The sequence below is a fragment of the Cherax quadricarinatus genome, chromosome 15, assembly GCF_038502225.1.
Source record: "Cherax quadricarinatus isolate ZL_2023a chromosome 15, ASM3850222v1, whole genome shotgun sequence".
Lineage (NCBI taxonomy): Eukaryota > Metazoa > Arthropoda > Malacostraca > Decapoda > Parastacidae > Cherax > Cherax quadricarinatus.
In genome coordinates, this window is record NC_091306.1 from 24529815 (window position 1) to 24557045 (window position 27231).

General features: G+C 38.9%; 1 protein-coding gene across 1 annotated transcript in view; it reads left to right on the forward strand.

The window, feature by feature from the left end:
• Positions 1–27231, forward strand: part of LOC128692088 (caspase-8-like) — a 278225-nt gene that overhangs the window by 143743 nt on the left and 107251 nt on the right. Inside the window, exon 8 of the mRNA XM_053781078.2 lies at positions 520–724. Within this exon, the coding sequence (XP_053637053.2) occupies positions 520–724 (205 nt within the window). The remainder of the gene's footprint in view (positions 1–519; positions 725–27231) is intronic.

Here is a 27231-nt window from a genome sequence, read left to right on the forward strand (position 1 = left end):
TTATAATGTATATTCAGTTCCCATAAATTCTTCTTTCACATATGATATGCATGTTTGCCTCAGCCTCTCTTCCCTGATTTGTGATAACAGTGTTGCACTATACATATGTACAGTTCTTTAGCTCACTTAAATTGACAGTACAGCTTCTCCTCACTAAGCGACGTTCACGTTTACTGACGCCTCAGACTTACGACGGGCTCTCTGACCAGTTTTTATACCTAAATAATGTATATTAGAGCTGATTTCCTCTATTCTGTTTATTTCAATATACAGTACACTACTGTATAAACATTTAAAAATATACCAATGTTGTAAATGGTACAAAGGTGACATTAAAACAATATCAAAGACAGTTGACACAAACCCACTACCAATATAGTATGCTCCTCACTTAGTGATGAACTCGTATAATGATGTGGTCTTAGGAACGGAACTCTGTTGTTAAGTAAGGAGAGGCTGTATTGTGTAGTGTATGCAAAAATATTTTGAATTACAATTTGCATTTCAAATTTTTTTCAGATTCCTCTTTCTGAACGCCACGGATCAGACATTGATAAAGAACGCCTTGAAGGCACCTTTAAGCTGTTTGGATTCCATGTGATGCATTTTGACAATCCTGATTATGAGAAGATACATCAGTTTTTTAAAAACCTTCGGGTAAATCCACGACTGGCCATTGTTTCATGCCTGGCTGTGTGCATCATGACTCATGGAGATGAGCAAGGTGAGGTTACCAGTGAGTAATGCTATGTATGTATACAAACATTTCATACCACAACAATACTTTTATATTTCTATACTGTATAGTACCAGGACTTTGTTTCTTCAGAAATACGCACACAGTTTTGCACTGATATCTTTTATGCAGGTTTCCTTTGGCTTAGAATGAACCATATATCTAGCTTTTGCATTTGGTAATACCTTGCATAGTACGGTTTTGAACAGTACGGGTCTTGCTATAATACAGTTTATAAATTTAATAATATAAATTTTATTTAACTGCATTGCACACCAATATTGGAGTATTGCTATATACCAGATCAGCACGATGCAAACATCAGTATGGCTTCAGACTCTGAGCAGTGAAGTTTTGTAGATTTATACAGTACATACGCATACATGATTTTTTATTTAATATGTAAAGTACTGATACCCCTTTCATACGCAAATATGAGTGGAAAGAGGAAATGCAGTGAATGATGATGAACATTCTAGTAAATGTCAATAGGTTAACATTGGATGAAAAACTAGAAATTATAAAAAACATGAAGATGGTAAATTGTGTGCTAAAATAGCAAGTGACAACAAAGTGAACAAAGCATCAGTACATGCACATGTAAGGAATAAAGATAAAATAAAAAGACACTTAGGTCACACTGCACATACATGTACACGTTTATGTATACACACTCGTCTGAGTTTTCTTTGATTTTATCTTAACCCTTAAATGGTCCAAACGTATATATATGTTCACGTGCATAGCGCCCCAAACGTATATATACGTTTTCTTTGTCATTCATTCAACGCTGCCACGATAAGCCTGAGTGGGTGTGCGCACTCACTGTGCACCATATTAAAATAATTGGGGACGCCTGGGTACCATATGCTATTTTTTCCTATTAAAAAAAAATTTTTCTCAAAAAATTTGGGGCGCTACGCAAGTGAGCGTATATATACGTTTGGACCGTTTAGGGGTTAGTAGTTCTTGTTCTTAGCGCTTTTCATTTCATATCCATGGGGAAGTGGAATAAGAATCTTTCCTCCATAAGCCATTCGTGTTGTAAAAGTCAGCTAAAATACTGGAAACAGTGGGCTAGTAACCCCTTTTCCTGTATAGCTTACTAAAATGGAAAAGAAGAAAACCGTCAAAGTGGGATGTTTGAATGTGGGTGGATGTTGTGCAAATGATAAGAAAGAGAGGATTGTGGATATTATGAATGAGAAGAAGGTGGATGTCCTGGCTTTAAGTGAAACAGCTGAAGGGGGTAGGAGAGTTTCAGTGGGGAGAGATAAATGGGATTCGGTCAGGGGTTTCAAATAGAGTTAGAGTTGCAGAAGGAGTAGCAATAATGTTGAAGGATAAGTTATGGCAGGAAAAGAGGGAATATAAATGTATAAATTCAAGGATTATGTAGTGTAAAATAAGGGTTGGATGTGAAAAGTGGGTTATAGTAAGTGGTTACACACCTGGAGAAGAGAGAAGTGTAGAGGAGAGAGTGAGATTTTTGGGAAATGTTGAATGAGTGCGTGGGGAGTTTTGAATCAAGTGAGAGAGTACTTGTGGTTGGAGATCTCAATATTAAAGTGGATAAAATGTTGTGGAGGGAGTAGTAGGTAAATTTGGGGTGTGAGGGGTAAATGAAAATGGGGAGCTTTTAATTGAGCTGTGTGTAGGAAGAGGTTTGGTAATAAGTATTACATATTTTATGAAAGGATAAATAAGTATACAAGGTATGATATAGCACATAATGAAAGTAGTTTGTTAGATTTTGTATTGGTGGATAAAAGGTTGATGGGTAGGCTTCAGGATGTACTGTATGTTTATAGAGGGGCAACGGATATCGGATCATTATTTAGTTGTAGCTACAGTTAGTGTAAGAGGTAGATGGAACAAAAGGAAAATGGTAACAGCAAGTAAGAGAGAGGTGAAAGTGTATGAACTAAGGGAGAAAGGTGGGCTAATGCAAGTATGGATGGTGGGGAGGGGTGAAGAGGGTTGGGGTAGTTTTAAAAATGCAGTATTAGAATATGGGGCAGAAGTTTGTAGCTATAGCAGAGTGGGTGCAGGAGGAAAGAGGAGTGATTGGCAGAATGATGAAGTAAAGGGTGTGATAAAAGAGAAAAAGGTAGCTTATGAGAAGTTGTTACAAAGCAGAAGTGTTGTAAGAAGAGCAGAATATATGGAGAGTAAAAGAAAGGTGAAGAGAGTGCAAAAGGAGAGCAGATGAAAGAGTGGGAGGCACTAGCAAGAAATTTTGCTGAAAATAAGAAAAAAATTGGAGTGAGATAAACAAGTTAAGAAAGCCTAGGGAGCGAATGGATTTCAGTTAAAAACTGAGTAGGGGAATTAGTAGATGGGGAGCTGAAGGTATTGGGTAGATGGCGGGAATATTTTGAGAAACTTTTAAATGTGGATGATGAAAGGGAGGCGGTAATTTCATGCACTGGTCAAGGAGGTATAACATCTTTTAGGAGTGAAGAAGAGCATAATGTGAGTGTGGGGTAGGTGTGTGAAGGGTGACTTCAATATAAATCTCCTGCAAGACCAGGACCCACACGTTATTGAATTCACAAACACAATGAGTAACTGCATATTGCTACCAACAGTAACAAAACCTACAAGAGTTACAGAGACTAGTGTTTCCCTACTTGACCACATCTGGACCAACACCATATCCCCTTTAAAATCAGGCATAATCACAGATAATACCACAGACCACTACCCTACTTTCCTCATAACAACTCTTGGTAAATTACCCCAAGACACCTTCAGACTTCACAATGAGGCAGCCATTAATAACTTCACAACAGCAGTAACAAACATTGACTGGCACACTGAGCTAGAAATCTATACAGATATTGACGAATGTATTAATAATTTTCTAAAAAAGACCCAATACCTCTGTAACAAGCACTGCCCTAAAAAAACTAAACAGATGACAGCTAAGAGACTGAACAGTCCCTGGCTAACACCCAGCATTCTCAAATCCATAAATACAAAACACCTATACGAAAAACAGTACAGAATGGGTCACATAACCAGAGACCAAACAAAACGTTACTCGTCAATCTTAACCAGCCTGATAAGAAGGGCAAAAAAATTGTATTACGAGAACAGATTATCCAACTTACGAGGTGATATAAAAAAGACCTGGAAACCCCTATCAGAAATTCTAGGAACAAAAAAGATATCACGAAATAGCGAAATAAAATTAGCATAATCAGATGAACCCCAACTCCCATCAACAGAAACAGCAAACAGACTCAATGATTTCTTCTCCACTATAGGACAAAACCTTGCCAATAAAATCCCAAGCTCAGATACCCCACCAAATTACTACCTCGCTGGCAACTACCCGAACACACTTCCTAGCTCCGACTAACCCATACGAAGTCTCCCTTATTATCAACACACTAAAAAACAAGGCAGGAGATTTAAATACCTTACCACCCTTTATATACAAAAAACTGTCACAAGTGCTATCACCAATCATTGCAACACTCTTTAACAAATCCATTGAATCCTCCACCTTCCTTACAGTTCTCAAAATAGCAAGGGTCACCCTGATCCATAAAGGAGGAGACCAAACAGAGTTGAATAACTATAGGCCAATATCCAACTTACACCCTATCTCTAAAATCTTCGAAAAATTTATTCATAAACGAATCTACTCGTACCTCATCTCTCAAAACATACTCAACCCCTGCCAATTTGGATTCAGGCCTAATAAAAATACTAATGATGGTATTATACACATGCTAGAACATATATACACTGCAATAGAGAAAAAAGAAGTCCCACTGGGGATCTTTATTGACTTACGTAAAGCTTTTGATACAGTTGACCATGACTTGCTCCACATAAAATTGTCACACTATGGTATAAGAGGGCACTCCCTCAACTACCTCAAGTCATACCTCAGCAACAGAAGCCAATATGTGTACACAAATGGGGCAAATTCTTCCGCACAACCAATTAGAGTTGGTGTCCCACAGGGAAGTGTCCTTGGCCCTCTTCTCTTTCTCCTATGCATAAATGACCTACCAAATGCTTCGCAATTACTCAAACCCACACTATTTGCAGATGACACTACATACGTCTTTTCTCACCCGAGCCCAGTCATGCTAGCCAATACTGTAAATACCGAATTACAGAAAATATCTACCTGGATGAGGACTAACAAACTTACACTAAACATTGACAAAACCTACTTCATTCAGTTTGGTAACAGAGCTACAGATGTCCCTCTTAACATAATGATAAATGGATCACCTATCACAAAGCTAACAGAGGGAAAATTCTTAGGAATCCATCTTGATAATAGACTCAAATTTCATACACATATACAACAAATTTCTAAGAATATTTCCAAGATCGTAGGCATACTATCGAAGATACGGTACTATGTTCCACAGTCAGCCCTCCTGGCCCTATATCACTCTCTTATTTACCCCTATCTCACCTATGGAATTTGTGCATGGGGCTCAACAACAATTAACCATCTCAGACCACTAATTACCCAACAAAAGGCTGCAGTCAGAATGATAACAAATTCCCACTACAGGCAGCACACTCCACCAATATTCAAAACACTAAACCTACTCATCATACAAAACATCCATACTTATTACTGTACCTATTACATACATAGAACACTTAACTCTGATATTAACCCTCCCCTCAAACATCTTGCCAACCTCAACAGAACACATGACCATAACACAAGGCACAGATCACTCTTTGATGTTCCTCGTGTCCATCTCACGCTATGCAAAAACTCAATGCACATAAAAGGCCCTAAAATCTGGAATTCATTACCTGTAAATATAAAAGAAACACTACCTGTTTATAAATTCAAGTCTCTTCTCAAAGATCACCTACTCACCCAAAACCAAATAAATACTGAATAACTGAACCTTATAAATTGTTTATCTTAAATGTTTCTCACAATTATATCACATAAATGTTAAACCTAAGACCCAATCTAACTTCGTTATTTTTTAAATACACTACTGTACTGAATGTACAGCAATGCATGCAACCATATGACCTGTCTTTGTAATACTCATTTGTGCTTTATTGTTATCTGTTTACAATAATGTTTTATCACTGATTACATCATTGCTTAGTTAATCTTAAGTTAATTTTAAGCCTTTCCGTAATGCTATGCATACAAGTGGCTTTGGCATGCTGCTCTTACCTGTATTTTTTGGTACCTCTGTATGTATGTTCATATTATAAAATACGTAAATAAATAAATAAAGTAAATAAATAAAGCAGCAGGAACTGATGGGATCATGACAGAAATGTTAAAAGCAGGGGGGTATATTGTGTTGGAGTGGTTGGTATTTTTGTTTAACCCTTTCAGGGTAGAGAGGCCCTCTCCTAAACTCGTTCTCAAGGTTGAAAATTTTTCGGAAAAAAAAAAATTATTTTTATTTATGAAATGATGGAGAATCTTTTCCCGATCATAATGGCACCAGAAGTATGAAATTTGATGGAAAACTTACGGACTTATGTTCTCGCGAAGTTAGCGGTCTCGAGGATGTTTACGCATCAGCATTTTCGGCTAATTTCAGTGTACTAGTTGACAAAAATCATATCTATTTAACTAGAACTCCATTTTTTCTATCAAATGAGTACAAAAAACCACCCATTTACCAATTTCAACTATCCAATACAGTGGTCAGAATTTAGCATTTGCCAATTTCACACAAATTTCAAAAGATGCCAATTTCCAAATAGGGTCCAGAATAAAGACAGACATTCCTGGCACTAAAATAACATTTTCTCTGTTCATTAGTCACGTCCCCAGGCCTCTCTTACATCTCTTTTGCTTTCCACTTTGAATTTTTATTCTCACAAAAAATAGAAGTTTTACTGTTATACAGACTACTGCATTAGTGTAGAAACGGTGTAGAAATGGTATAAATAATATCAGTGCACTTGTGAAAGAATATTAGACTCGCCAGTTGATGTGTATTAGACACTTGGCATGATTTGTTTACTTTTGAAATTTGGCAAAAATCGAACATTTCTGCTACACCTACCATCCGACTTACGACCAAGCTTGGTTCCGACCTACCGGTCGTAAGTCAAAATGGACGTAAGTCGAACCTTTGAAAATTGCCGACGTACTGGGTAGGGCATAATGTCAAACTTTTCCTATATAAACTACCTACATTGTACTGTAATGTAATGTACAATCATTATTTCACTCTTTTTACCATAATTTACTTCTGTTGTTATATTTTAATTGTTTATGTACTGTATATAATGTATACATGGTAGTGAACTGTATTGTAAATTTTACATCGCATACAGTATCATATGTTACTGTTATCTTTATGTATTGTCGACACAGTGGAATGGGAGAATACCACTGGTAGTGTCATCCTGCCAGAATATTGTATAACCTATACCCTAAGTAAAGAGACACAACTCTGGAACATGTGTAATACGTAGCTGGCTGGCTGGCTAGCCGGGTGGGTTGCCGGGTGGGTGGTTGGCTGACTGAATGTGGCTGTCTCTCTCTCTCTCTCTGTATCTCTCTGTATCTCTCTCTCTGTATCTCTCTCTCTGTATCTCTCTCTCTCTGTATCTCTCTCTCTCTGTATCTCTCTCTCTCTGTATCTCTCTCTGTATCTCTCTCTGTATCTCTCTCTGTATCTCTCTCTCTGTATCTCTCTCTCTGTATCTCTCTCTCTGTATCTCTCTCTGTATCTCTCTCTGTATCTCTCTCTGTATCTCTCTCTCTGTATCTCTCTCTCTGTATCTCTCTCTCTGTATCTCTCTCTCTGTATCTCTCTCTCTCTCTCTCTCTCTCTCTCTCTCTCTCTCTCTCTCTCTCTCTCTCTCTCTCTCTCTCTCTCTCTCTCTCTCTCTCTCTCTCTCTCTCTCTCTCTCTCTCTCTCTCACAGGTACATGTAAGTGAAGTTATCATACATAGTATAAATTACCTAGGATAACCCAAAAAATCCAGACAAAGTGCTATACAGTGGATCTGTGCTCCAGTGCCCTAAATTAATAATAATAATAATTATTATTATTATTATTATTATTATTATTATTACAATAATACAAATGTACTAATATTAATAATAATTTTATTATTAAACTATAATATAATAATGTCCACTCACTACTTACCTTAACCCTTTGACTGTTTTGGTCGTATATATATGTCTTACGAGCCAGTGTTTCTGACGTATATATACTCAATAATTCTAGCGGCTTCAAATCAAGCGGAAGAAAGCTGGTAGGCCTACATGTGAGAGAATGGGTCTGTGTGGTCAGTGTGCACCACATAAAAAAATCCTGCAGCACAGTGTGTAATGAGAAAAAAAAAACTCTGATCGTTTTTTTGGATTAAAACGCCGACTTTGAGGTGTATTTTCGTATAGTATTTATCGATGTATTTGCGTTTTCATGGTCTTAGGTGATAAAATGGAAAACATATTTCAGAAATAGAGATGATTTTCATTACTTTGACGATGAAAACGACCTTGAAACTGAGCTCAAAGTAGCGGAAATGTTCGATTTTTACCAATGTTCAGGAGTAAACAAATCACACCACACGTCCAATACACATCAACTGGGGAGTCTTATATTCTTTCACTAGTGCACTGATATTATTTATACCATTTTTACAATAATGCAGTAGTCTGCATAACAGTAAATTTTGTATTTTTTTGTATGAAAAAAATCAAAATAGAAAGCAATAATAATATAAGAGAGGCCTAGAGATGTGACTAATGAACAGAGGATATGTTATTTTAGTGCCAAGAATGTCTACCTTGTTTATTCTGGACCCTATTTTGAAATTGGCATCTTTTTTAGTTTGCGTGAAATTGGCCAAATTGCCAATTTCTGACCACAATATTGGGTAGTCCAAATTGGTAAATGGGCGGTTTCTTGTACTCAGCTGATAGATAAAATGGAGTTCTAAAGAAATAGCTATGAGTTTGGTCAACTGGAAAAACGGAATTGGCTGAAAATAGGGCTCAAAGTCGGCGAAATCGCCGATACGCATATGTCGCTGAGACCGCTAACTTTGTGGGAGCATAATTCCATGAGTTTTCGACCAAATTTCAAACTTTTTTTGTCATTACCATCGGGAAAAGAATCTCTATCATTTCATAAGAAAAAATATTTTTTTTTTTTTCAAAAATTTAGCAACATAGAATGACAGTTTCAGAAAGGGGCCTGAAACAGTCATAGGGTTAAAATATCTGTAGTCTTAATGTAGAGTGAGAGGTGATTAAATGAATAAACGAATGAGAGTGTAGAAGGTTGGCGAGTTATGTAAACAAACGTTGTTGTTGTTGTTACCAGCCTGGACACGAATGATTCCTGTTCACTCTGTCAAGCCGACCAGAAAAACATCTCATATTTGTTAATTTATATGTTTATATGTTATGTAGCATGTTTATTATAATTTTGAAAAAAAATCATAGATGGATTAAGCAAAATGTCTATATCAACGTTTTATACACATTTAATGCACCTCAGTGATTATTATTGTGTTATTATCATTATTAATATGTCATCTTCAAGACCAATTACCTTTTAATGAGTGGCTCTGAGGCAGACAAGCAGACAGAAAGACACACACAGGTAGACAGAAAAACACACACAGGTAGACAGAAAGACACACACAGGTAGACAGAAAGACACATAGGTAGACATAAAGACAGACACACAAATAGACAGACACACAGGTAGACAGAAAGACACACACAGGGAGACAAAGACAGACAGACACAGGTAGACAGGAAGACATACACACAGGTAGACATAGACACAGGTAGACAGAAAGAGACACACAGGTAGACAGACAGATAAACAGACACACAGAGATACATACACAGATATACAGGCAGACAGATACAGACAGGTTTATGTGCAACAGTGAAAACAAATAGAGAGTTCGAGAGTAAGAGCCTTTCTTGCCACAATCTCCAGTGCAAGATTCAGACTTCATCTTAGGGCCCATGGTGAAATTTACTGTCCAGTTAGTACAGTTAATACAGTATGATGCTGCTGATAGGACAGGGTTACTCAAACTGATGCTGCCTGCATGATGCATTGCCGCCATGAGTATTGTCAAATATTGTACAGTGGTGTGCATCAGCCGGCCCAGCCCAGTTGCCAGATGCACGGTCGTAAGTTGAGTGGACGTATGTTGAGCAGGTCGTAAGTCAGATGGTAGGTGTACTTTGAGCTCAATTTCAAGGTACGTACTTTTCATTATGAAATCAATCAAAATTATCTCAATTTCTGTAATATGTCTTCCATTCTATAAAATGAGACCAGGAAAACTAGAATACAACCATAAATACACTGAAAAGTCACTATTTTAAACCAAAAACACGGTCTGAGTTTTTTCTTTTTTTTTTCTCATGCACTGTGCTGTAGGATTTTTTTATACTGTGTACACTGACCATTTAGACACATTCTTTCATATGTAGGCCTACCAGCTTTCTCTCACTAGATTTGAAGGCGCTAGAATTTAGGCATTCTAGTACGTCAATAACCCTGGTGCATAAGCCATGCTAGTACGTCAGAAACCCTGAAAGGGTTAATAAATGTATGAAAGAGGGGAAGGTACCTAGGGATTGGCAGTGTGTGTGTATAGTTCCTTTATATAAAGTGGACCCTCAGATAATGATGCCATCGGATAGCGATAAAATCAGATACCGATGCGTTTTGGCCTAAAAACATTAGCTTGGCTTACGATGAAAAACTCAGTTAAGGACATTCGTCCCGAACATGTCCGTGCGACCTGGGTCACCCGCGGCCGCCCGGCCACTGTACAGCCAGTGTGCCATTGTTTACAAGTCAGGGCAGACGGTTCCACACGTACATGTGATAAATTTTGTATTATTCCATTGTTTTTAGAAATGCTTGTAACTGCTAAATAAGCCACCATGGGCCCAAAGAAAGCTTCTAGTGCCAACCCTGTGGTAAAAAGGGTGAAAAATACTATCGAATTGAAGAAAGAGATAATCGCAAAATACAAAAGTGGAGTGCGTGCCTCCGAGCTGGCCCGGTTGTATAACAAACCCTAATCAACCATCACTACTATCTTGGCCAACAGAAAAGCAATCAAGGAAGCTGTTGTTGCGAAAGGTGCAAACATGCTTACAAAACAGAGATCACAAATACTCGAAGATGTGGAGAGTGTTATTGGTATGGATCAATGACAAACAAATACAGTGGACCCCCGGTTTGCGATACTAATCCATTCCTGAGAGCTCATCATAAACCAAAAATATCGGAAAGCGAATCAATTTTCCCCATAAGAAATAATGGAAATCAAATTAATCCATGCAAGACACCCAAAAGTATGAAAAAAAAACTTTTACCACATGAAATATTAAGTTTAATGCAATAGAATAGTAATTATAATAACAACAATAACAATAAATAACAATAAATAACGAAAGAATAATTGACACTTACCTTTAATGAAGATCTGGTGATGATTGATGGGATGGGAGGAGGGGAGAGTGTGGATGGTGTTAGCATTTAGAATGGGAATCCCCCTCCATTAGGACTTGAGGTAGCAAGTCCTTTTCCGGGGTTACTTCCCTTCTTCTTTTAATGCCACTAGGACCAGCTTGAGAGTCACTAGACTTCTGTCGCACAACATAACTGGCAGCCTCACCATGCCTAATCACACTATGTATGCCACTACGATTCTTAAATCTTTCAAACCAACCTTTGCTGGCCTTAAATTCACTCACATCACCACTAGTTGCAGGCAATTTTTTTACCAAATCGTTATGCAACTGCCTAGCCTTTTCACAAATGATTGCTTGAGAAATGCTATCTCCTGCTATCTGTTTTTCATTTATCCACACCAATAACAGTCTCTCAACATTTTCTAACACTTGCGGTCACTGTTTCGTAATCACAGTTGCACCTTTTGCAAGAACAGCTTCCTTGATTGCCGTTTTCTTGCTCACTATACAGTGGACCCCCGCATAACGATGGCATCACATAGCGATTTTTCCGCATACCGCTTACTTTTATCGCAAAATTTTTGCCGCGCATACCGATTAAAAACCCGCTCACCGATTTTCGTCCGAGACGCGTCCAATGTGCCCTCACATGTGCCGCCCGTCCCATTGTTTACCAGCCAGCCTCCGCGGTAACATCCAAGCATACACTCGGAATATTTCGTATTATTACAGTGTTTTCGGTGCTGTTTCTGGAAAATAAGTGACCATGGGCCCCAAGAAAGCTTCTAGTGCCAACCCTGTGGTAAAAAGGGTGAGAATTAGTATGGAAATTAAGAAAGATTTTGAAGGGTTTGGGGCTAACCCTGAGAAGCCTATGCCAGTTGTGGAATCCATTGTGCCTACTTCAAAGATTAAGGAAATGTGTGCACAGTGGGTTGAACTGCAAACCTTTATAGATGAAAATCACCCTGACACAGCTGTTGCAAGCCGTGCTGGTGACTATTTCAATGACAATGTTGTGGCCCATTTTAGACAAATCGTAAAGGAACGGGAGGTACAGAGCTCTATGGACAGATTTGTTGTGCGACAGAGGTCCAGTGACTCTCAAGCTGGTCCTAGTGGCATTAAAAGAAGAAGGGTAGTAACCCCGGAAAAGGACTTGCTACCTCAAGTCGTAATGGAAGGGGATTCCCCTTCTAAACAGTAAGAAGATAATGCTCTCCCCTCCTCCCATCCCATCAATCATCACCAGATCTTCAATAAAAGTAAGTGTCATGTAATTGTGCATGCCTTTTTCAGTTTGTGTGTATTAAAATTAACATTTCATGTGGTAAAAAAAATTTTTTTTCATACTTTTGGGCGTCTTGCACGGATTAATTTTATTTCCATTATTTCTTATGGGGAAAATTCATTCGCATAACGATTATTTCGCATAACAATTATCCCTCTTGCACGGATTAAAATCGTTAACCGGGGGTCCACTGTATTAGAGATGGTTGATTGGGGTTTACTATACAACCTGACCAGCTCCGACACACGCACTCCACTTTCGTACTTTGCAATTATCTCTTTCTTCATTTCATTCATTGGTCTCGAAGGGTTGGCACTGGGAGCTTTCTTGGGGGCCATGGTGACTTATTTTGCAAAAACAGGCACCAAAAACAGTGATAATATGAATAATATGGAATGTACCGAATGTATCCTTAGATGCGCGCACACTGGCTGGCTTGTAAGTAAACACTGGCACACACGGGGCAGTTCAGGCCACACATGGACATGTCTCGTACGAACCACATCGCATACCGGGTTTTGTATAGGGAAGCGAGGCAAATTCTCTGCGATATAATGCATCGGTTACCGGATTTATCGGATACCTATAGCATCGCGAACCGGGGGTCCACTGTATCAGGAGAGTGTTTCACAGTCAATCATATGTGAAAAGGTAAGGCAGTTGCATGATGATCTCATTAAGAAAATGCCTGGAAGTAGTGCTGATGTTAGTGAATTTAAGGCCAGCAGAGGTTGGTTTGAGAGATTTCAGAATTATAGTGGTATACACAGTGTGATAAGGCATGGTGAGGCTGCCAGTTGTGACCAAAAAGTGGCTGAAAAACATGTGCAGGACTTTAACCCTTTGACTGTTTCATTCGTATATATACGTCTTACGAGCCACCGTGTTTGATGTATTAATATGCATAAATTCTAGCAGCTTCAAATCAAGCAGGAGAAAGCTGGTAGGCCCACATGTGAGAGAATGGGTTTCCATGGTCATTGTGCACCATACAAAAAAAGTCGGGGAGCCAATGGTGCATTGTGGGAATTCCATTTCAGTAGTCCTTGTCCAGCATGCCTAGCGGTAAGAAATATGTGACTCCCAGCAAATCTGGGACTCTGCTCTTCCCAAGTGATGCTCTTTTATTTTATTTATTTATTTATTATTTGGACATGATACATGGTTGTGCAAAAGAAATACAGTGCTTGAGTGTACATGCCAAAAGCCCCTTGTATGCAGAGCATTATGAGTAGGCTTAAAATTAACTTAAGATTAACTAAGCAATGATATATTCAGTAGTAAAAATTACAGTAAACAAATTACAACATAAAGTACAAATGAGTATTTCAAATAAGAAGCTTTATAGTTTTACAAATTTGTAGCACAATTTATAATATAATCCAGTCAGATTGAATAAAGTCAATGATTTGTAGTGCAGAAACAGGTCATATGGTCATTTGATGAGTTACTGTGAATAAGAGAATGGAGTATTCTATTAGGTAATGTAATTACAAAAAAACATGGTTTGATAGGGATACAGGTTATACATTTATGAGATACAGTTAATCAGTATTTATTTAGTTGTGGGTGAGTAAGTGGTTTTTAAGAAGAGTCTTGAATTGATAAGCAGATAGTATTTCTTTTATATTCACAGGTAACGAATTCCAGATTTTTGGACCTTTTATGTGCATTGCGTTTTTACATAGTGTGAGATGGACACGAGGAACATCAAAGAGTGATCTGTGCCTTGTATTATGGTAATGTGTTCTGTTGAGGTTGGCAAGGAGATGTTTGAGGGGAGGGTTTATATCTGAGTTAAGTGTTCTATGTATGTAGTAGGAACAATAATAAGTATGGATGTTTTGTATGGTGAGTAAGTTTAGGGTTTTGAATATTGGTGGAGTATGCTGCCTGTAGTGGGAATTTGTTATCATTCTGACTGCAGCCTTTTGTTGGGTAGTTAATGGTCTGAGATGGTTTATTGTTGTTGAGCCCCATGCACAAATTCCATAGGTGAGATAGGGGTAAATGAGTGAGTGATATAGGGCCAGGAGGGCTGACTGTGGAACATAGTACCGTATCTTCGATAGTTTGCCTATGGTCTTGGAGATTTTCTTGGAAATTTGTTGTACATGTGTTTGAAATTTGAGGCTATTATCAAGGTGGATTCCTAAGAATTTTCCCTCTGTGAGCTTTGTGATAGGTGATCCATTTATCATTATGTTAAGAGGGACATCTGTAGTTATGTTTCCAAACTGAATGAAGTAGGTTTTGTCAATGTTTAGTGTAAGTTTGTTAATCATCATCCAGGTAGATATTTTCTGTAATTCGGTATTTACAGTATTGGTTAGGATGACTGGGCTTGGGTGAGAGAAGACGTATGTAGTGTCATCTGCAAATAGTGTGGGTTTGAGTAGTTGCGATGCATTTGGTAGGTTGTTTATGTAAATGAGAAAGAGAAGAGGGCCAAGGACACTTCCCTGTGGGACACCAACTGTAATTGGCTGTGTGGAAGAGTTTGCTCCATATGTGTACACATATTGGCTTCTGTTGCTAAGGTATGACTTTAGGTAGTTGAGGGAGTGCCCTCTTATACCATAGTGTGGCAATTTTATGTGCAGCAAATCATGGTCAACTGTATCAAAAGCTTTACTTAAATCAATGAAGATCCCCAATGGGACTTCTTTTTTCTCGAGTGCAGTGTATATTTGTTCTAGCATGTGTATAATAGCATCATTCATATTTTTATTAGGCCTGAACCCAAAATGACAGGGGTTGAGTATGTTGTGGGAGATGAGGCAGGAATAGATTCGCTTATGAATGAATTTTTCAAAGATTTTAGAGAGAGGTTGTAAGTTGGATATTGGCCTATAGTTATTCAAGTCTGTTTGATCTCCTCCTTTATGTATTGGGGTGACCCTCGCTATTTTGAGAATTGTGGGGAAGGTAGAGGATTCGACGGATTTGTTAGTGTGTTGCAATGATTGGTGACAGCACTTGCAAAGCTTTTTTGTATATAAAGGGTGGTAAGGTATTTAAATCTCCTGTTTTGTTCTTTAGTGTGTTGATAATAAGGGAGACTTCTGCTGGGTTAGACGGAGCTAGGAACAGTGTGTTCAGGTAGTTGCCAGTAAGGTAGTCATTGGATGGGGTATTTGAGCTTGGGATTTTATTGGCAAGGTTTTTTCCTATAGTGGAGAAGAAAACATTGAGTCTGTTTGCTATTTCAGTTGGTGGGAGTTGGGGTTCATCTGGTTTTCTTAGTTTGATTGCTCTGTTTCCTGATATCTTTTTTGTTCCTAGAATTTCTGATAGGGTTTACCAGGTCTTTTTCATATCACCTTTTAAGTTGGATAATCTGTTCTCATAATGCAATTTTTTTGCCCTTCTTATCAGGCTGGTTAGGACTGATGAGTAATGTTTTGCTTGGTCTCTGGTTATGTGACCCATTCTGTACTGTTTTTCATATAGGTGCTTTACGTTTATGGATTTGAGGATGCTGGGTGTTAGCCAGGGACTGTTCAGTCTCTTAGCTATGATCTTTTTTTTTTTTTAGGGCAGTGCTTATTACAGAGGTATTGGGTCTTTTTTTAGAAAATTACTAATACATTCGTCAGTATCTGTATAGATTTCTAGCTCAGTTAGCCAGTTTATACACAAATAACCCGCACATAAAAGAGAGAAGCTTACGACGACGTTTTGGTCCAACGTGGACCATTTACAAAGTCACACTAACCAGAAGTGGAGCAGGACGGCTATATGTAGGCAGGAAGAGGTGGTGGTAGTAGTAGTAGTAGTAGTACAAGAATGGTATATAATACCGACAAAATGAAATTAAGACATATGTGCAACACCCGGGCATCTCTATCGTAGACGTTTCGCCATCCAGCCAACCAGTGGATGGCAAAACGTCCACAACAAAGACACCCAGACGCCGCACATGTGTCTTAATTTCATCAGTAGTAGAAGAGGTAGTAGTAGTGGTAGAAGTGGGGAATAAGGAGGACGAGCCAGTCAAATACAAAGGAAGGGGAGCACTGCAAGGGAGCTAGGTGCCCACAGAGGGAGAGCAAGCGCACAGAGGTGCGTGAAAGGGGAAGTGGTGAAATAAATGAAGAAGGAACAGAAACACGAGACAGAAGAGAGAAAGACAACCCACAGGAGAAAAAGGAAAGAGGAAAGGGGAAGAGGGAGAAGAAGAAAAAGAAAAAGAAAAAATGAGGAGTCAGGTTAAGTCACGGGTGTTCTGAAGTTTGGAGCATTTTACAATGTAGTGGGAGAGGAAGGCATCTACAGAGACGAAGCCAGGGCTAAGATTCATGCAAGAAAAGTTGTGTATTAGAGAGGATTCAACTAGATGGCAACTGTTCGAGTTGGAAGTAGGGAAGACAGTTTTAGCAGAAGACCAGTCAATAGGATGGCTATGATCTCTGACGTGAACACCCGTGACCTAACCTGACTCCTCATTTTTTCTACTACTACTACTACTACTACTACTGATGAAATTAAGACACATGTGCGGTGTCTGGGTGTCTTTGTTGTGGACGTTTCGCCATCCAGTGGTTGGCTGGATGGCGAAACGTCTACGATAGAGATGCCCGGGTGTTGCGCATGTGTCTTAATTTCATCTTGTCGGTATTATATACCATTCTTGTACTACTACTACCACCACCACCTCTTCCTGCCTATATATAGCCGTCCTGCTCCACTTCTGGTTAGTGTGACTTTGTAAATGGTCCAAGTCGGACCGAAACGTTGTCATAAGCTTCTCTCTTTTATGTGCGGGCTATTTGTGTATCGTTCCAGTCACGGTATTGTGCCTTTTTTTGTTATTTAGCCAGTTGATGTTTGTCATTGCTGTTGTGAAGTTATTAATGGCTGCCTCACTATGAAATCTGAAAGTTACTTTAGTAGTATCTTAGGGTAATTTAGCTAGATTGGTTATGAGAAAGGTAGGGTAGTGGTCTGTGGTATTATCTGTGATTATGCCTGAAGATCAGTTTCGTGGTTTTGAGGAGTTTGTGACCAAAAGCAATACCCAGGATACCAGAAGAATGAGGGAGAGAATGAGAGAATAAGTGAGAAAGATAATTAGGTAGTAGGATGGAGGGGAAGCAAGCATCCGACCCCATTGTTTTGACAGGCAGTAGTGGAAGTGAGTAATGAGATAATATATCATTTTGACAGTTGCTGGCTCTGACTCAGAACAATTAGAAGTCAACACACTCACTATATATGTGTATATATATTATAGAAACCAGAAGGAAGGAAGGACGAGATGAAAGGAAGGAGGGAAAAGGAAAAAAGTAAGGAAGAAAGGAAGGTAGGTAGGAAAGAAGGAAGGAAGGAAGGAATGAATGATGACATACGACCATTTACCTAGGATAACTACCTAGAATGGAATCAAAGTAGAATGACATGGAAAGCATATAAATCTATAGGAAGGCGGGGTAGGGGTCGTCCTCGAAAGGGTTGGAGAGAGGGGGTAAAGGAGGTTTTGTGGGTAAGGGGCTTGGACTTCCAGCAAGCGTGCGTGAGCGTGTTAGATAGGAGTGAATGGAGACGAATGGTACTTGGGACCTGACGATCTGTTGGAGTGTGAGCAGGGTAATATTTAGTGAAGGGATTCAGGGAAACCGGTTATTTTCATATAGTCGGACTTGAGTCCTGGAAATGGGAAGTACAGTGCCTGCACTTTAAAGGAGGGGTTTGGGATATTGGCAGTTTGGAGGGATATGTTGTGTATCTTTATATGTGTATGCTTCTAGACTGTTGTATTCTGAGCACCTCTGCAAAAACAGTGATAATGTGTGAGTGTGGTGAAAGTATTTTCTTTTTGGGTATTTTCTTTCTTTTTTGGGTCACCCTGCCTCGGTGGGAGACGGCCGACTTGTTGAAAAAAAAAAAAAAAAAAAAAAAAAAACTACCTAACACAACTGCCTGCTAATACTTTGAAGAAAACTGCTCAGATGAGGGGTTTTGTCTGTGCACATACAAAAAAAATGCCCACATTGTGTATGAAACCAGGTTTCAAAGAGTTCCACAAGCTGCAGAACTTCTAGGAATATGTCCAGTGACTGTACATTTGTATACATATAAAACAATAGTAATAAACAATTTTTTGTATTGTTTGCGTAAACAGGTTTTATAAACAATATATTGATAATTATGTTTGCATGCTTATTGTGTTGTATACAAGTGTATATATGTGCATTGCACCTTACTTTGGACTCATAGGGCACATAAGTTATCTGAAAAAATAAAATAGTGAAAAAAAAACAAGAATCCTTGGAATGCAAGTAAACCAAAGTTTACCAGGTGAACGGCATTTGCCGCTGTTGCCATACACGGCTCATTTTCTGCCAACTTTATGCCTCTATATCTTGCTAAACACTGATCTCTAAAAATTTTTGGGGGGGGGCTTAAAACAATCAAAAAATTAATCTTAGCATTTTCATAAGAAAAAAATGTTTTTTTTTTTTTTAATTCTTTGACACCAGGAGACACTTCAGGATTTGAGGTTGCAACAGTCAAATGGTTAAGGAGTACATAGAGGCTGAAAAATTAAAACCCCAACAAGTGTTTAATTGTGACGAAACAGGCCTGTTATGGAAGAAAATGCCAAACAGGACCTACATTACTCAGGAGGAAAAGGCACTCCCAGGACACAAGCCTATGAAAGACAGGCTAACTCTCATGTTTTGTAGTAATGCCTTTACTCGTGTATCACTCTGAAACTCCCAGAGTGTTCAAGAAAAAGTGTCGTCAAGACTAATTTGTGTGTGATGTGGAGGGCAAAGAGTAAGGCATGGGTCACTAGGGACATTTTTCCATGATTGGTTCTATCATGTTTTTGGCCCCACTGTGAAAAAATACCTCCTGGAAAATAAATTGGACCTCAGGTGCCTCCTGGTATTAGACAGTGCTCCTGCTCATCCTCCAGACTTGCAAGAGCAAATTGTAGGGAAGTTGAGTTTCATAAAAGTCAGGTTTTTGCCTCCTAACACCACTCTTCTCCTCCAGCCCATGGACCAGCAGGTCATTTCAAATTTCAAAAAACTGTACACCAAAACAGTATTTCAAAAGTGCTTTGAAGTGACCTCAGACACTGAATTGACCCTAAGAGAGTTTTGGAAAGATCACTTCAGCATCCTCTGTTACGATGTATCGTAATATTCCTCTGCTTTATCATCCAGATAATACTACCTCGCTAACTGCTTCGATAATAGCTAAACCGAAGCTGCTGGATCATCGTAGTATTATCACATTCATCCTTCATCACTTGTGTATTTGTGTACGGTTAGGTTATTATAATAAGCTCGACCTAGTCCGAGAGTTGGGTTGTTAATAACATGATTTGGCGGCTTCTGGTCTCCCGAGGTTACTTACCATTCACGAGGGTGGTTCCTGGCAGTCTCTCTCTGGCAAGCTTTGAGGACAGTTCTACTTTCCATTGACTCTACCTCGCCTACCCTGGGATTGGAGAAGCCAGACCAACTCATCGGTTCGAGGATAGGTTTACGGTGTTTGCACATATATCCCTCCTAGACATGGACGTGCCTGGGAATTGGTGTCTTCTCAGTTATTGAGAAAATGGTATCCCCACCTGAGCTATAAGGAATTGTATATAGTAATTTCAATAGTATGTATAAAGATTATCGATTTTGTATATTTAAGCACTGATATTGCTTAGTCTTTAATGGGCCCAAACTATAAGAATTTGAATATGCACCTACAACCATCCGACTTACGACCAAGCTTGGTTCCGACCAACCGGTCGTAAGTCAAAATGCAAGTAAGTCGAACCTTTGAAAATTGCCGACATACTGGGTAGGGCATAATTTCAAACTTTTCCTATATAAACTACCTACATAGTACTGTAATGTAATGTACAATCATTATTTCATTCTTTTTACCATAATTTACTTCTATTGTTATATTTTAATTATTTATGTACTGTATATAATGTATACATGGTAGTGAACTGTATTGTAAATTTTACATCGCATACAGTATCATATGTTACTGTTATCTTTATGTATTGTCGGCACAGTGGAATGGGAGAATACCACTAGTAGTGTCATCCTGCAAGAATGTAGTATAACCTATACCCTAAGTAAAGAGAAACAACTCTGGAACATGTGTAATATGTAGCTGGCTGGCTGGGTGGCCGGGTGAGTGGGTGGGTGGCCTGTCCCCCCCTTCTCTCTCTCTCTCTCTCTCTCTCTCTCTCTCTCTCTCTCTCTCTCTCTCTCTCTCTCTCTCTCTCTCTCTCTCTCTCTCTCTCGCTCTCTCGCTCGCTCTCTCGCTCTCTCGCTCGCTCTCTCGCTCGCTCTCTCGCTCTCTCGCTCTCTCTCTCTCTCTCTCTCTCTCTCTCTCTCTCTCTCTCTCTCTCTCTCTCTCTCTCTCTCTCTCTCTCTCTCTCTCTCTCTCTCTCTCTCACACTCTCTCACTCTCTCTCTCTCTCTCACTCTCTCGCTCTCTCACTCTCTCGCTCTCTCTCTCGCTCTCTCTCTCGCTCTCTCACTCTCTCGCTCTCTCACTCTCTCGCTCTCTCACTCTCTCACTCTCTCTCTCTCTCTCTCTCTCTCTCTCTCTCTCTCTCTCTCTCTCTCTCTCTCTCTCTCTCTCTCTCTCTCTCTCTCTCACTCTCTCACTCTCTCTCTCACTCTCTCTCTCTCTCACTCTCTCTCTCTCTCTCTCACTCTCTCTCTCTCTCTCACTCTCTCTCTCTCTCTCTCTCTCTCTCGCTCTCTCTCTCTCTCTCTCTCTCTCTCACTCTCTCTCTCTCTCTCTCTCTCTCTCTCTCTCTCTCTCTCTCTCTCTCTCTCTCTCTCTCTCTGGTGCACGTAAGTAAAGTTATCATACATTGTATAAATTACCTAGGATAACCCAAAAAATCCAGACAAAGTGCTATACAGTGGATCTGTGCTCCAGTGCCCTAAATTAATAATAATATTAATAATTATTATTATTATTACAATAATACATCTGTACTAATATTAATAATATTATTTTTAAATTATAATATAATAATCGTGTCCACTCATTACTTACCTTAAAATATCTGTTGTCTTAATGTAGAGTGAGAGGTGAGTAAACAAGAATAAATGAATGAGAGTGTAGAAGGTTGGCGAGTTATGTAAACAAACGTTGTTGTTGTTGTTACCAGCCCGGACACGAATGGTTTTTGTTCAATCTGTCAAGCTGACCAGAAAAACATCTCATATTTGCTAATATATATGTTTATAATTTTGAAAAAGAAATCATAGATGGATTAAGCAAAATGTCTATACAGTGGACCCCCGCTTAACGATCACCTCCCAATGCGACCAATTATGTAAGGGTGATGTATTTATGCAAAAGATCGCGTATACGTGTATGTTTGGGGGTCTGATATGGACTAATCTACTTCACAATATTCCTTTTGCACACCCTACCAAATTCATCCACCAATCTCTGCAACTTCTCTTCAGAATGTCCCAAGAGCACAGTGTCATCAGCAAAGAGCAACTGTGGCAACTCCCACTTTATGTTTGATTCTTTATGTTTTAACTCCACGCCTCTTGCCAAGACCCTCGCATTTACTTCTCTTACAACCCCATCTATAAATATATTAAACAACCACGGTGACATCACACATCCTTGTCTAAGGCCTACTTTTACTGGGAAATAATTTCCCTCTTTCCTACATACTCTAACTTGAGCCTCACTATCCTCGTAAAAACTCTTCACTGCTTTCAGTAATCTACCTCCTACACCATACACCTGCAACATCTGCCACATTGCCCCCCTATCCACCCTATCATATGCCTTTTCCAAATCCATAAATGCCACAAAGACCTCTTTAGCCTTATCTAAATACTGTTCACTTATATGTTTCACTGTAAACACCTGGTCCACACACCCCCTACCTTTCCTAAAGCCTCCTTGTTCATCTGCTATCCTATTCTCTGTGTTACTCTTAATTCTTTCAATAATAACTCTACCATACACTTTACCAGGTATACTCAACAGACTTATCCCCCTATAATTTTTGCACTCTCTTTTGTCCCCTTTGCCTTTATACAAAGGAACTATGCATGCTCTCTGTCAATCCCTAGGTACCTTACCCTCTTCCATGCATTTATTAAATAATTGCACCATCCACTCCAAAACTATATCCCCACCTGCTTTTAACATTTCTATCTTTATCCCATCAATCCCGGCTGCCTTACCCCCCACACTCACAACTGGCTCTTCCTCACTCCTACAAGATGTTATTCCTCCTTGCCCTATACACGAAATCACAGCTTCCCTATCTTCATCAACATTTAACAATTCCTCAAAATATTCCCTCCATCTTCCCAATACCTCTAACTCTCCATTTAATAACTCTCCTCGCCTATTTTTAACTGACAAATCCATTTGTTCTCTATGCTTCCTTAACTTGTTAATCTCACTCCAAAACTTTTTCTTATTTTCAACAAAATTTGTTGATAACATCTCACCCACTCTCTCATTTGCTCTCTTTTTACATTGCTTCACCACTCTCTTAACCTCTCTCTTTTTCTCCATATACTCTTCCCTCCATGCATCACTTCTACTTTGTAAAAACTTCTCATATGCTAACGTTTTATTCACATTTACTGCGCCTCAGTAATTATTATTGTGTTATTATCATTATTAATGTGGCGTCTTCAAGACCAATTACACTCTTAATGAGTGGCTCTGAGACAGACAAGCAGACAGAAAGACACACACATGTAGACAGAGACAGACACACAGGAAGACAGAAATACAGACACACAGGTAGACAGAAAGACACACACAGGTAGACAGAAATACAGACACACAGGTAGACAGAAAGACACAGGTAGACAAAGACAGGCACACAGGTAGACATAAAGACAGACACACAAGTAGACAGAAAGACAGACACACAGAGATATACAGATATACAGGCAGACAGATACAGACAGGTTTATGTGCAACAGTGAAAACAAATAGAGTTCGAGAGTAAGAGCCTTTCTTGCCACAATCTCCAGTGCAAGATTCAGACTTCATCTTAGGGGCCATGGTGAAATTTACTGTCCAGTTAGTACAGTTAATACAGTATGATGCTGCTGATAGGACAGGGTTAATCAAACTGATGCTGCCTGCATGACGCATTGCCACCGAGAGTACATATTGTCAAATATTGTACAGTGGTGTGCATCAGCCGGCCCAGCCCAGCTACCAGATGCACGATCGTAAGCCGAGTGGACTTATGTCAAGCAGGTCGTAAGTCGGATGGTAGGTGTACCTTTATTCGTATATTCTAAAGGAAGATAAATATGTTCATTAAAACTAACATAATATAGATGACTTTGTCTTAATTTACCCCCTTTTTGAAGATTGATATAAATAAAACATCAAGGAAGTTAGTTTAGTATTTGTATTACGAAAAAAGGAGACTCCCTCTTTCTTCTTGAGAAGAAAACGACGCAACCCGGGAAAAAGGAAAACCTTTTTTAAAAAGTGTCTCCTACACGTAATATCCTCAGTTGCATAAACCTTATAGGTAAGGCTTGGGAGGGAGTGACTTGCAAGACTTGGAACTCTGCTTGGAAAAAATTGTGGCCAGAATGTGTACAAGAGAGGGATTTTAAAAGGTTTGGGGCTAACCCTGATTAGCCTATACCAGTTGTGGAATCTATTGTGTCATTGGGGAAGTCCATGGGGTTGGAGGTTAGTGGCGAGGATGTGGAAGAGTTGGTGGAGGACGACCATAAAGGGCTGACCACTGATGAGCTGCAAGAGCATCTGCAACAGCAACAGACCACAGCTGAAGAAATTGATTCAAAGGAGGGGAGAGAGAGATGGAGGAAGTTGCCTTCTTCAATGATTAAGGGCATTTGTACAATGTGGACAAAAGTGCAAGCCTTTATGGATGAACTTCACCCTCGCAAAGCTGTTGCAAGCTGTATTGGCAACATGTACAATGACACTATTGTGTCCTATTTTAGGGAAATCTTAACCCTTTCAGGGTTTCCAACGTACTAGTACGGCTTACACACCAGAGTTATTGACGTACTAGAACTCCTAAATTCTAGCACCTTCAAATCTAGTGAGAGAAAGCTGGTAGGCCTACATATGAAAGAATGGGTCTATGTGGTCAGTGTTCACAGTATAAAAAAAATCCTGCAGCACACAGTGCATAATGAGAAAAAAAAACTCAGACCGTGTTTTTGGTTTAAAACCGACTTTGCAGTGTATTTTCGTATGGTATTTATGATTGTATTCTAGTTTTCCTGGTCTCATTTTATAGAATGGAAGACATATTACAGAAATTGAGGTGATTTTGATTGGTTTCATAATGAAAAGTACCTTGAAATTGAGCTCAAAGTAGCAGAAATGTTCGATTTTTACCAGATTTCAAAAGTAAACAAATCATGCCAAGCGTCCAATACATGTCAACTGGTGAGTCTAATATTCTTTCACAAGTGCACTGATATTATTTATACCATTTCTATACTAATGCAGTAGTCTGCATAACAGTAAATCTTCTATTTTTTGTGAGAATAAAAATTCAAAGTGGAAAGCAAAAGAGATGTAAGAGGGGCCTGGGGACATGACTAATGAACAGAAAAAAATTTATTTTAGTGCCAGGAATGTCTGTTTTCTTTATTCTGGACCCTATTTGGAAATTGGCATCTTTTGAAATTTGTGTGAAATTGGCAAAATTGCCAATTTCTGACCACTTTATTGGATAGTTGAAATCGATAAATGGGTGTTTTCTTATACTCATTCGATAGAGAAAATGGAGTTCTAGCGAAATAGTTATAATTTTTGTCACTGGTACATTGGAATTGGCCAAAAATAGGGCTCAAAGTGGGTGAAATCACCGATGTGTAAACACCGTCGAGACCGCTAACTTTGCGAGAGCATAATTCCGTAAGTTTTCCATCAAATTCCATACCTTTGGTGTCATTATGATCAGGAAAGGATTCTCTGTCATTTCACAAGATTTTTTTTTTTTTTTTTTTTTTTTTTTTTTTTTTTTCAAAAAAATTTCTGACCCCGAGAACAAGTTTAGGAGAGGGCCTGTCGACCCTGAAAGGGTTTAAGGAACACCAGAAACAGAGCTCTATGGACAGATTTTTGGTGCGACAGAGGTCCAGTGACTGTCAAGTTGTTCCCAGTGGCATTAAAAACAAAGAAGGGAAGTAACCTAGGAAAAGGACTTGCTTCCTAAAGTCCTTATGGAAAGGGATTCCCCTTCCAAACAATAATACACCTCCATCATCTCCCCTCATCCCATCTAATCACTCATCAATAAATCTTCAGTAAAGGTAAGTGTCATTTATTCTTCATGTCTCGTTATTTTCTGTGTAGGAAAATGTATATTTCATGGGAAAATTTTTTTTCACACTTTTGGGTGTCTGGAACGGATTAATTGGATTTCCATTACAGTGGACACGTGTTTTTAATAATTAATCCATTCCAGAGAGAGACTGTTATCGAAATTGACGATTTGCAAATCCATTTTCCCCATAAAAAATAATGTAAATCCAATTAATTCGTTCCAGACACCCAGAAGTATCAACAAATTTTTTTTTTTTACCTTAAAGATAGATTTACATGTACAAAAGAATGAACATTCAACATGACAGTTACCTTTATTGAAGGCTGTTGTTGATGAATGGAAGACAGGGAGGAGGGGAGAGGGAAGAGAGGTTATTGTTTGAAAGGGGAATTCCCCTCCATAAGGACTAGGTCACTTCAGGGCTCACTTTCCTATCCACTTCCCAGGGGCGTTGTAAGGGGGGGCCGCCCCGGTTGACACCATTTAGGGGGTGACACCATAGAGCCTCTAAAGAAGGTAACACTAATGACCAACACCATGCTGCAGCAACATAACAGAAAAATCCTTCATTTCTATATAGCCTATTATAGGATTGCAGAGTACAAATAGGCCTATATAGGGAAAATCATTGATTTTGATGATGTGATAGATGATTTTGCAGGATTGAGGCAAGGAAATGAAATGTCAGATTCTTTGAGATGTTACCTGTATTCAAGGTTAAATCGAAACTAGTTTTTTTCTTTATTTTTCAAGTTTTTTTTCATTGTTGAAGATGAATAAATGTAGGATCTGTTACCTGTACTCAAAGTGGTATTTAAGTTTGTTTCCTCAATATTACTACGATTATTTATTTTATCATTAATAAAGTTTGGTTTATGGCCTTTAACCTTTTGAGGGTCGCCAGGCCCTCTCAAAGACTTGTTCTCAGGGTTGCCAAAATTTCAAAAAAAAAAATTATTTTTTCTTGTTAAAAGATAGAGAATCTTTTCCCGATCATAATGACACCAAAAGTATGAAATTTGATGGAAAACTTACGGAATTATGCTCTGGTGAAGTTAGCAGTCTCGACGATGTTTACGCATCGGCGATTTTGCCCATTTTGAGCCCTATTTTCAGCCAGTGTCAATGTACTAGTCGACAGAAATCATAACTATTTCACTAGACCTCCATTTTTTCTATCGAATGAGTACAAGAAACCACCCATTTACCGATTTCAACTATCCAATAAAGTGGTCAGAATTTATCAATTTTGCCAATTTCACACAAATTTCAAAAGATGCCAATTTCCAAATAGGGTCCAGAATAAACAAGAAAGACATTCCTGGTACTAAAATAACATTTCCTCTGTTCATTAGTCACATCCCCACGCCCCTCTTACATTTCTTTTGCTTTCCACTTTGAATTTTTATTCTCACAAAAAATAGAATATTTACTGTTATGCAGA